The sequence below is a fragment of the Setaria viridis genome, chromosome 2 (assembly GCF_005286985.2).
Source record: "Setaria viridis chromosome 2, Setaria_viridis_v4.0, whole genome shotgun sequence".
Lineage (NCBI taxonomy): Eukaryota > Viridiplantae > Streptophyta > Magnoliopsida > Poales > Poaceae > Setaria > Setaria viridis.
This window is the reverse complement of record NC_048264.2, coordinates 30,644,761-30,656,603: the sequence shown is the minus strand read 5'-3', so window position 1 is coordinate 30,656,603 and position 11,843 is coordinate 30,644,761. Positions and strand designations below refer to the sequence as shown.

Below are 11,843 nucleotides of genomic sequence, written 5' to 3'. Positions count from 1 at the left end.
AAATCAGCCCAGTTGCCGCAAGCTGCCGGGAGCCGGGTGCCGGCCGTGCGCCGCCGCCGGCTGCGTCCGCGCCCAGGGGCACGAGGAGCTTCCGCCGGGACGCGCTGCCTCAGATGGAGACGTGCCGAAGGCGAACCGCCTCCGGCCGGGCGGGCACATGACAAGACCGCCAGCGCCCCGGGCCGCGGAGACGTGGACGCTCGCACGCGTCACGCGCGGAGAAGATTCACATGGCAGAGCACACGCCGTCTTCTCCAGCTTTGCCTACGGATCGTTCCAAGCATCACATCTCCACATGGGGGCAGCCAATGAACATGCCTGAACAATGCACATTCACATTTCAGAATGGCAGCATGTGGCTCCTCGTATATTCATCCGTCCATACAGCTACGACCTACCTAACTATACTGTGTACATGTATACCATGTCTACCAATACCTTCGAGTCAACAGCCTCTACCCTGCCCTTTCCCTTTTCTTCTTCTTCTTTTTTTTTGTCAATACTTATAAATTCTGCTAAGTACTAGTACTAACTATCCTGTGCTGCTTTATGCTATGTACAGTTCCAGATCAGGAGGAGAGGTCAGCTTGGTTTGTCTTGCATCTGTGCAAAATTTTCCCTTTCTCTGTCTTCTTTACCGGTGCCTAACACTATGGAGAGATCAGATCAGATGAAACAAGTCCTCTATCAGAAGTACTCCTTGTGGAAGTGGAAGCGAGTGCCCGTCTTGTGGCTCATCTCGTGCGCCAGTGTCTTCAGCTCTTTGGCCAGCGTTGGCGCGCCGCAGTAGAACACTCCTGGGAGCATTAGAATTCAGAGACAGTCCGGTGAGGAAAGATGGTTCAGAGTTGCTTCGAGGGAATTGGTTGTCTGGGCCAAGAGGATTACCAACTGTCGAATTCGGATGCTTGGAGGCGATCCTCGTGAAGACTTCATTCCAGTTGGGTCTGGCGAAATGTGTCCTCACCTGCCAAGTTCACAGAACAGGGTCAGTTCAGAGTTACACATGGACAGATTGGCTTACAGTGACTTATTGCTTTCGCTAAAACTGTTCTCTAGAACAGGAGACAGGCTTTTCAGAGTCTCGGAGAATTAAGTTTACCCTGGTCCCTGAGACGATGTCGACGCCATGCTTGGCATGGTTCAGAGCCTGCACCATCGACAGTAGAGTTGTCCGAGCATCACGCTCCTCGTAAACACTCGTGAGGTAATTGTGCAACTCTATGACACCCTGGTTTCAACGAGCACATTGTTGTCAGTATAATAACAGCACAGGGTATTCCAGACAGAAGACACTTAAGCAGAGAACAGAGATATTGATGGAAGTTTGGCATGCTGCGATCTTACCTTCTTATCCATCTCAGCAACCTCATTCATCACCCCTTTGAACCATTCAAATGAACCGGCTTCTCGGGTGACCCAGTAGAAATGTGCACGACTTGTTCTGTATGCTCTCTTCCGGTTGCTACTTGCTGTTGAGACGCTGAAGCTGTTGGCACTGTCCTCAGACCTGCTAGTCTCCATTGCCAAGTCCTAATAGAAGCATAAAACCATATTAGCTATAACCACGCAGAAAGGCAGAAGCATCTTCGCAACATGTCGAAATGGAAAAAACACAGGATGAAGCAGTACCATTAACTCGTCAGCTATCTTTATGTTGTTAAGCAAATCCCTTAGAATGCTTATGAACGGTGTTGCACCAATTCCAAGGCCGACAAGAAGTAGGACATCGTAGTTTCTGAAATCCTGTGCAGGGGCACCATAAGGACCATCTACAAGCAACTTTGGCAAGCTGTGGCACAGAAAACAGACATGTTCAGTTTCAGTTCTATCAGGTATGTAAAAGAAGCAGCCGTGGGAAAAGAGATCAATGGACCTTCTTGGTTCTGCCGCACCTAGCTCGCTAAATGAAGCTCTTCTGTTAAGATGTGGTGGGAAGTAGTTCTCGACAAACATGCGCTTGAGCTCCTGTGTCCAGTCGCCGTTTGTTCGGATATGAACACTGAGGTAGTCATCTCCAGGAGCTGAGGTGATGGAGAATGGGTGCCTGCAAACACAAAGCACCAGCAGGTGAGCTTCTTCTAAACCAGAAACTAAGAGTAAGTTGAGGACATTTAAATCGGAGGTCATACAAACCATTCAAAAGGAGATATCATTGGACACTGAAGAAATATGTACTGTCCACTTCTGTACCGAAATCCATAGGGCTTTGACATTGTTATAGTCAATACATTTCCAGGTAGAAGGCACACCTGAAGTAATCAAACTTACATAAGAACATATGCATGAATCGTATTAATTTTGGCAAAACATTGTGTTATTTTGTCGCAAACAATATTCTTTTAAATTTATAATGTCCGCATGCACATGCTTGTTTCTTGTTTTGACACTTTGTTACGATTACAGCAGCACCTAATAGTAATACTAAGACATTAATTCAAATCTAACGTACCAAAAAAAAAGCAGAAATGTATCAATCAAATTGTAGATGCTAGAACCTATTACACCTACGTATCTGGTGAGACCGTGAGCGAAAACATATTTGATGCTGTGATGGGCAGAAGAGCACCCAGGAAAGAATAGAGTAATAGACAATCAACCAGAAAGCATGGACTTTCGAGACATGAAAATCATTAGAGAGTGACAGGCAATTTCTAAAGGAGAGAAATGTTCGAGCAGGGCCTATATTCTTTTGTAGATGTCCTAGTAGTGCCAGCATGACTAGGCTACGACATTCTCCATCGCTCCTGTCCACATGCACATTTCTTTATGTCACTAAATTGGTCACCCATGCTAAAATGATGGATACAACTCCATGGAATTGGATCTTTGTGATGGTCATTAATTACCGAATCGTTGCAAGTTGTTATTTTCTATCTTTCTTCGAGTGTAATTTCTCGAAGTTTTTATGGTAACCTTTCTAGTCCAATCTTACTCTACTAAGTACTTACCTTGAGAATTTTTACGGTATAAGCATTTGACCTCAAGGCTCGTAGCATCCTTTCACCAACGTAGAGCACCAATGGGACAGAAATGTACATCCATGTCTGAAATCACCAAGAGATCACAGTGTCAGCACATTTTTTTAAATAAAAACGCACTTAAACACAACATCTGCTGCTGAAACAAGAGCTGCTGCAATGATTACAGGAAGTGCAAAAGTCATGACAGGCAACCAGCACCGCTGTTTTTCACATGAGAATGTTTCCGAGAGGAAATTTCCTTACGGTATTGTTCCAAAGGAGATGAGATAAACAATGTGCACTAAACTAACAAGTGGAACCACTCGGCTTGGCAGCTGTCAGATTCCCGCGCTTCTAGAACGCCGCAGCACGGTATGTTTAATACTTGAATCATTTATCCCCACGAATATATTAGAGAAATTTTAGCTTAATAAACATGTAGTACTAGGCTTGTATTTCCGTACAGGATAGCTCTAACTACCAAGCAGTATCCTGGAAACTGGAGTGTGCTTTCTAACATCTGGACCTTCAGTACTGTGCAAATGGCATGTATCCATAGGAAATCAAATAAATTGTTCAGAAACTGCACAACTGAATTTCTCTAGACGTGTTTGTCAAGTTGCTCACCTATACCAAAGTAACTGAAATTCGGGAAAGACCATACTGATCAAAGGGATCCCAAAAGGCATTCTTTACGGATTCTTAGTGGAATGCTTGCCCGGTCAAGCTCTTGATAAAAAAAAAAGGGCACTATTTGCGGGTAACTCCTTTTCTTGAGCCGTGTACTCTAGCTACGTGACTGACATCAACATCACGGTGTGTGCCGAACCTAACGCACCTGCAGCCGGGACCGAACAGAATCCAACGCCTGTTACCCAATTCCGCCTATGGAAAAGCAAAATCGCGACTCGCGAGATGCATCTGAGGACCCCCCGCATTTTCCCCTCCCTCGAAATGCAGGGTGGTCCTGTCTGTCCTGATGCCCCTCGCAGTCACAACAAGGCTCCCACTACAACACCACCCTGCCAACAAAAGAAAAGCAGCCGGCGACGAGCAGTGAACGCCCCGTGCCACGCACTCAGCTCCGGCGAATCTGAACTGCATGGGAAGTTTCATCCATGGTCAGACATGGCGGGCAAGTTTCTTTCTAGGGGCGAGTGGTGCCTAGTACTAGAACTACAGTCTCTTCCTTTTTTTTCTTCTTCTTTTCTTTCCGTCCTGAGGTGTTTCTCTTTTGCCTTTCACTAGGCATAGACAGGGCTCTTTAATCCGAATCGATCCCAAGACGGAGAGAATGAGATGCCGTCGCCCGTCGGCAGCAGCAACACCCCTCACCTCAATAAGAATACCCCATGCCCCATGCTGCGCCCCCTTTACAACTCAGGGCTCCCGCGGCCTTGCCCCCAGATAGCACGGCAATAATTGGACAGCGTCGTGCCGCTGCCACACCGCCTACATGTGACAGGGGCCCGGGCGCATTTCTATCGATCGCCATTTCTTAGTGCTAAGTGCGTGTCAGTGTCACCGTTCGCACGCACACACGCATGGCCATCAGAAAGCCATGTAACTAATTAACCTGGAAGAAGTTTGGTGAGATAGTGAGATGGTAATGGGCACCGAGACACGCCGCGCCATGCCATGTTTTAGTGGCGCGAGTGCAAGCGGAGAAAGTCTAGGCCACCACCCACATGTACGAAAGCCATTAGGGGAGTGACGGGTTCGTGGCAAATGTGGAGGCTCGCCGCGTCGCCTGCTGCCGGCCTTGGGGGCAAGTAGGTGAGAGCGGCCGGGGATTATACTATGCCGGGGTCCCATGTGATCTCTAGTCGAACCAACCCCTAAATGTGGGACGAAAGAAAAGAAGTGCCGGCCGGTATACTACCACCATGAACAAATTAAATGGAGCAAGCAAAAAAAACAGCTAGGAGAAGCTTCCCTTCCCTGCTGCGCGTTCCATTCCATCATTGGAAGCTTAGAGGCTAAGGCATGCCCGGGCGTCGCTTGCAGATTCGGGGTGCCGTGTGGTGGGGATGGCGCAGAGCAGTGGTAAAAGTAAAGCGAGATCATTGTAACCGCTTCCCCTCGTGTAAAGCTGGTAGGCTTTTTGGATGGATGGATCATGTCTACGCGTCCGTTTCATGGAGGGAATCGCACATCCATTTCGAATGAGTTATCCAGCGATGAATGGAGCAGTACCAGAAGTAGATGGGGGATTTATATTCGGGGTAGTAGAAACAGTGCTTCCACCCTGTAAAGCAAGGGGGCATTTGTGGGCATTGATAGCACTAACAGGTCTATCTAATACATCGATTATAATTGGTGTTAGCGCAATCCCCACCTATTTTCAACGCCAGATCCGAATGAAAGTGCCCTGTAAAGCGAGCGCAACACTAGATCCACCAGCAAGTGTGTGTGTGTGTAGGACCATCATAAACACTCATACGTGTAGGCGTGTAGCAACAGTACTACGAGTCTACGACCGTACCGGACCTACGTTTAAAACAAAGAAAAAAGAAAAGAGGAAAATTTGGCTTGTAGTATATTATGATCATCTGCTGAAAATGATGTAGTTGGCCGGGCCTCGCCTTAAAGACAGCATGATTTTTCAACACGTTCGGGCTGGCATGGCAGGGGCGGACCTGGTTGGTGGTATGGTAGCCCACACCTGAACCCCTGACAGGATCCGTGCATGGATGGGGGACTGACGGTGCAGTGCTACCGTGCCAGGGGGCCAGAATTCCTGAACCCGCAGTTCGATCCGTCCATAGATCTGCCGATCATGACTCCAAAGTCCACACGTCGCTGCTGCGCGGCGGCACCCGGCACGGAGCTGTGGAGCACACCACCACCTGCCCGCGCGCCCGCGACAGCTCACAGCGACGACGACCGACGCCGCCGCCACCGCTATCCCCACCGCCACCGCTATACCATTACCAAGACTTTTAACGCGGCCTGCCGAGCAGTGGTTCGCAGTATTTAAGAGCCTAGCCGGACGGACCCGACCCGGACGCGGACGCTTCCTTTGACGATCTCGGCCCAGGGCTGGCAAGCATGGGATGGCTCCGGTTTGACTCCGGCGACACCGACACTAGAGCGCCCCCCTGTACCCGCGTCAAACGGCCCTCCGGCCTTCATGCACCAACACGCGCGTCGTTGTAGCTCACCTCACCTACTAGCGTCTAGTAGACTGTCATCGTCTAGTAGACTGTCATCTAGCTAACCACGAAGCGATTGACTCTGCGTCTCTGCAGAGAGAGCCAGACAGGCCCACGGAACCCCTCCTGTCTTCTTCCTGCCTTGGATTATTCGTGGCATATTTTCCTTTTCCCTTTTGTTCCTTTTTTTTCCTTTTCCGCGGCCGGATAATTGGCATTGCCTGCCACGAGGCGTTCTCTAGAAGAATGCAACATAAAGCAGCAGGAGCAGCCGCGCGAGCTCGCGATCGGGCGAGGCCCGCGACAGGGGCGTGTCCCAGGAAAAGCAAAGCGCACGGGGCGGTTACCATCACGCTTTGCCTTCGCGACGGGCCAAACAGAAAACCGTCGCCCTCCCGAAAGCCACGACGCCGCAACCAACCACCCCCACGCTCACACTCACCCAGCAACGAGTAATAATAATAATCACAGGGGGGGAATAATAAAAAAAGGTTTTGTGGCCGTGGGGCACGTACCGTTTTCTCGTACCACCGGTGGACCAGGAAGAGGTAGTAGCCGTGCACGAGCAGGAGCGCGTACACGATGCCGAGGAGGTGGTGCGAGTACCAGAAGGCGTTGAAGCCGGTGAGCCGGTTCAGCGGCGCGGGGAGCCGGGACGTGACGGCGGCCGCGCCGCTGCCGGCGCCGGAGCCGGAGCCGCCGGCCTTGGGCTCGCCCTTGCGGAAGGGGTGCGTGGCGAGCGTGAAGGAGACGGTCATGAGCACCACCATGGCGAGGCCCGTGATGCCCTCGGTGCCCGACAGGAGGCCCGCGTAGGTGGGCTTGCCGGGGCCGAACGCGCCGGCCACCAGGGCGTACTCCTCGGGGCTCGCCGCGATCACCCGCGGGAAGTCGCACGCCAGGTGGTTCCCCGCGTGCAGCGTGATCCCCACCACGATCGCCGTCGCGATCATCTGAAACACACACAGGGGAGAGGAGAACAGAGTCAACGACACGACAAAAATTAGCATGCAGTAATTAATCAGCAAACGTTTCTTCTCTTGGTAATTTCGCGATGCTAGTGACGTGACGGCGGTGAACGCACGTCATGGTTGGTCTCTGCTCCGGTCACGAGTCACCACCTACCTAACGGTGACTGATAGGTTAGTTACCGGACAGTGCCCGGTTACTTTCCACCAGGACCGGAACCTCTGCTGGGACCCACACAGGATTCCGGGGAGAGGGCCCACACGACAGGGACGAGTTGTCGGTCCAAGTAGGACTTTCACCGACCGGGAAGCGGCTCTGACTTTTGACTGGATCGTTTACGGAGCACTACTACGTGCTTGTCCTCACCGGGGGCAAGGGATCTTCTGTGGCGTGTCCCAGTCGCCGCCGCGACGGAATCATTGGGCCGCGTCACGGAACATGGGATGGAGACTTGTCCTCTGCGTATCTGGGACCCCGGCCCGGCGTGCTAACTGCCAAGTACGGTGTACGCCAAGCGCGTCGTCGCCGGGATCGCCGGCGGGAGAGTGAGAGTACATTGGCGGGCGGTAACCCAAAGTCTCGAGCTACCACATGGGGGCGCAGCCGGGTAGCGGCCCTTCCACACGGGATCCGGGATCCCCCACGTGGCCGGCCAATCATTGCGCGCCACGTTCCCGCCGCGTACGACAGGGCCGCCGCGCCTCGTCCCCGACGGCGACGGCCGAACCAACCACCGACCCCCCGGGCCGTCGGATTAGTATTTACCATCACTGGAGGCGAATCTACCGTGATTCGGTGGCAACGCCACGTCGGACCGCGACGATATTTGTGGTAGCGGCTGGGGAGGAGCCATGGACATGGAGTGGACAGTCGAGTAGGGTAGAGAGCCCGTACCTTGTGGAAGGTGATGTTGTCGTCGAAGGGGACGAAGAAGCGGGCCCAGGAGGAGCGCAGCCACGTCAGCGTGTTGCGGCAGACGGGGAGGAGCACGAGCGCCATGTTGAGCTTGAGCGTCTCGGCGGCGCCCTTGGCCGTGGGGAGGCAGTAGCCCATCACCTGGAACGCCGCCGTGCGCCGGTACTGCACGAACTTCCACACGAACAGCGCCGCCATGGCCGCGAACCACAGCGCCAGCACCCACGCGCGCCGCCAGTTCTCCTCCGCCGCAACGCGCACGCGCGCCGCCGCCCTCCGCACGCCCCAGCCCCGGCGCCGCCGCTCCCGCGGAACCCCTGCCTGGTCGCCGTCGGCGCCGCAGCCGCCGTCCGCTCCTCCGCCTCCTCCCCCCGTGACCGTCAGCGTGCCGCCGCCGCCGACGCCGAGGTTCTGGCTCCACTGGGCCCCGCTGGCCGTGCTGAGCGGGCGGCTGTAGTTCATGTAGGTGTCGCGCTGGAGCAGCAGCGCCTCCAGCTGCCACAGCTTGGCGAGCGAGGGGAGAGGCGGAACACGTGTCAGCACGGCAGCACATGTACGGATTACTCCGCTGCTCGAGAAAAAAAAAAGAAAAAGAAGAGCTGCCTGTCGTATACGTAGAGTATACGGCCATGAACAATGAACGCGCGTACCTCAATGTAGCCGAGCTTCTCCGGGTCGAGCTCCTCCATGATGAGCGCCGCGTACTCCTCCGCCTGCTCCTTGAGCTTGGCCAGCTTGTTGGCGGAGGCGCTGAGCACGATCAGCTGCGGTGGCAGGAGAGAGAGGGAGGCCAAGCCAAACGACTCGCTGGATTAGCGGCGGAGCACGTGGTCAACGGTAACAAACCGCGACAGTTTACCACAGTAAAATACTAATCAACTAGTACTAATAAACAAGAGTAGTAAGCTACACTACACTAGTAGAAGCAGTGGTTTGGTAATGAGAGCAAGGTGCCCGCAAGAAGAAGGTTCTAATGCTGCCACTGCCAGAAGAGTGCTCTGCTCTCTTGTGGGGTGGCAGTTGAGCTAAAAACAGAGATGCATCATGCACGGAGTGGAGTGAAAAAAAAAAACCTTCATTATGAAAAAAGTGGTTAAACAAAGTCACCTCTTGTACTTCCTCCCTCGTTATCCTCCCGTCCACGTTGGTGTCCACCCTGAATTTGGGGCCGCGAACGGCAGAGGAAGAAGAAGAAGCTTATCAAGAATCTGCGGGGAAGGAAAGCGTAGCGCAGCGCAGGTGCGCGCGCATCGGGAATTGGGACGGATCGATCGATTTGTAACGTTACTTGGGATCCGGGGAAAGAAAGGAAAAAATGAGGGGGCGTGTGAAATTAGCTCAGTACATGTCGAAGAAGATCTGGAGCCGCGCGTCGAAGCTCTGATCGGAGATCTGGAGCCAGAAGTCGTAGAGCTCCTCCTTGGTGATCCGCTCCAGGTTCTGGCGCCGCCGCCGCGCCAGCGCGTCGAAGATGCCCACCGCGAACTCCTTGGAGTCCACCATTCCTGCGCGAGCAAGGACGCCGAGTGGGTGAGGTGGTGAGCGCCATGCGCGGCCAGGGACGTCGCGATTGCGATCGAGCTGTCCTTGTCGCATGTGCGGTGGGGATAACAATGCGAATTGTGGCCAGGGAAGAAGAAGAAGAGGAAGGAGGAGGAGCGGCGGCACGGAGAGCGAGATGCGTGATAGTGGCCGGCGTCGTACCGATGCATTCGCCGAAGTCGTCGCGGGAGAGGAGCCCCTCGCGCGCGAGGCCGTTGAAGCGGTCCTCGACGCGTTGCCAGAGCTCGGCGGCCTCGACGGAGCCCGTGGTGCGGCTGATGAAGCGGAGTCCCTTGAGCGCGCGCCGTGCCCCCGCGCGGGATCGGTTGAGCTGCGCCTGCTCCCTCCGCCGCTCGCGCGCCGCCATGGCGGCCTCCCGCTGCAGCTCGGCGGGCGTGGGGCGGTGCGCCGGGGACGGGGACGGGGACGGCGACCGCAGCCACGCGAACTTCCTCCGTATCCGCGATGACGTGGACGAGCACCGGCTCAGGCGCCCGCCGCCGCCCTCGGACGGCGTGTGGCGCGGCGACGGCGACACGCCGATCCCCGCGGGCGGCGGCGCCGGGAGCGAGGCGGCGCCGTAGAGCGCGGCGGCGGTGGGCGTGACGCTGCGCACCACCATGGACTCCTCGTCCAGCTCCAGCATGACCTCCACCAGGTCGCCCTGGTCCGCGAGGAATGCCGGCAGCATGCCGCCGCCGCCGCTCCCGGCCGCGGCGGCGAAGAACTCCTCCCCATAGGCGGTGGTGTAGGACTCGTTGTCGGAGGCGTCGGTGGTGGTGGTCTGGTCGTCGGCCAGGTAGTCCGCGATGCGGCGGTGGCCGCTGCGCCGCGCGTTGCTCCCGCGCGTCGGCGTCCACATCGCCGCGACGAGGAGGATGAGGCTGGCGGCACGGCGGTGGTTGCGCGCACCGCCCCGCCAGGCCCGGCCCTTTTATTCCCTCGGCACCCGTCCCGTCGTAGTCCGCACCGCACCGCAAGCCGCAATGCGCCCGTCAGGGGAGGCTACGGGTGGTTTATCCCGTGGGCAGCAGCGGCGAAGGCGGCGGCGGCTGGGCGTGGGCGGTGGGCGGCCCGCGCCCGGGCCGGTGATTCCCTCGCGGGCGCGGCCTCTTTTCCCCCCCTCGTCCTCTGGTTTGCTTCGCGGTGCGGTGCTCCGCCTGCTAGCTGTTGCGTCCTGCCTCGGGCGGGCGCTGGGATAGCTTAGCTTTTTGGCTGTGTCGCCCGCCCGCTTTATCTTTATATCGCGTGCCGAAACGAGCAGCGCTTTTTGGCGGCCGGGGGGCTGCAGCGGCTGGCTGGCGTGGCGAATGCGAATGCAGCCGCGCAGGGTCGCCGGCGCGCCCCTGAAACGAGCTCCGCTCGCCACGAGTCCGCGGTGCGGTGCCGGGTTCGGGCCTTCGGGGACGTGGGGGACGCGGTCGGTGGGCTGTGGTCTGGTGCGGATTTGGAGAACCTCAGACGCTTCCAAAATGAGCGAGATGCGGTGGCCACTCTGCCTGCGGCGGTGCCCCGCGCCAACCCAACCCAACCCGGGGGCAAAATCATACGAGAATCCAGCATGATTCCTACTGTCTTAGTAATCCCTTCGTTTTAAAAATGAGTCTTAAAAGAAACGACGTTTTAGCTTGTACGATTTTCATTCGCTTCAAACACGACGTGTAAATGGAGGGGGATTTCTACTTCTCTTGAAGCGAGGGGTCGCAGAGTGGTTTCGAACTGTAATTTGGAAATTTGTTAACGAATTACCTAGGTGCTCAGGTCAGGTAGACCATGTGTGAAATAGTAATCTGTAGACTGTAGTGGACACTTGTTGGGCTGGTTGCTTGAGGGAGAGGTTTTAAATGAATAAGCAGGCCGGGTCAACTATCCGGGGTCATAAGATGACGGCACACCATGTGTTTGGTGCTCCCTCAAGGTTTTGCTCCGCAAAGGGGAGTATTAGGTATTTCTTTATATTCTTTTTTTTTTACTCTCCTTGCTCATTCGTCGGCGGAGTGAAAATGCAGTGAGAATTGCCAGTTGCCCGGGAATGACATCAGACCTGTTCTTTGCTTCTTGCTACCAGATTTGATTTGCTCACTTGCTACTTTTAGTCGTTGCTTAGTCGCCGCCGGGACGTTGGTGAGCTAACCGGCCGGACTGAAGCTGCTTAGTAGCGGCCGGAGTCCGGACGCGCGGCAAGAAGCTCAACAACTCCCTGATGCTCGCGCTGCCTCTACTGATCGGAGTTAGCAATCACCTGAGCATTTGGAACAGTAACGAATGCGAAGCATGTGCAGAAAAACCATCGGTATAC

At 55.2% G+C, this 11,843-nt stretch overlaps 1 protein-coding gene across 2 annotated transcripts; it reads right to left on the bottom strand.

Moving 5' to 3' along the window:
• Nucleotides 1-315: 315 nt before the first annotated feature.
• Nucleotides 316-10,914, bottom strand: LOC117845271 (respiratory burst oxidase homolog protein E). 2 transcript variants are annotated; one of them, XM_034726242.2, is made up of 14 exons: nt 9,707-10,770; nt 9,348-9,507; nt 9,110-9,158; nt 8,653-8,766; nt 7,982-8,506; nt 6,634-7,071; nt 2,952-3,047; nt 2,137-2,252; nt 1,877-2,047; nt 1,633-1,792; nt 1,348-1,533; nt 1,103-1,231; nt 889-967; nt 316-797 (listed from the first exon to the last, which is right to left on the bottom strand). In XM_034726242.2, the coding sequence occupies exons 1-14, from the start codon at nt 10,404-10,406 to the stop codon at nt 688-690; spliced, it is 3,033 nt and encodes a 1,010-aa protein (XP_034582133.1). In that variant the 5' UTR covers nt 10,407-10,770; the 3' UTR covers nt 316-687. The 2 variants fall into 2 exon arrangements, with proteins under 2 accessions (XP_034582133.1, XP_072148335.1); XM_072292234.1 differs by lacking the exons at nt 316-797; nt 889-967; nt 1,103-1,231; nt 1,348-1,533 and having other exon boundaries at nt 1,639-1,792; nt 1,896-2,047; nt 9,707-10,914.
• Between the last annotated feature and the right edge of the window lie 929 nt (nt 10,915-11,843).

Bases quoted from the DNA above. Each gene is read 5' to 3' on its own strand.
- LOC117845271 (XM_034726242.2), bottom strand. From the start codon at position 10,406: ATGTGGACGCCGACGCGCGGGAGCAACGCGCGGCGCAGCGGCCACCGC. The intron at 9,508-9,706 runs GTACGACGCCGG...TTGCTCGCGCAG, and splicing joins CGACTTCGGCGAATGCATCG to GAATGGTGGACTCCAAGGAG. The intron at 1,793-1,876 runs GTCCATTGATCT...TCTGTGCCACAG, and splicing joins GGTGCGGCAGAACCAAGAAG to CTTGCCAAAGTTGCTTGTAG.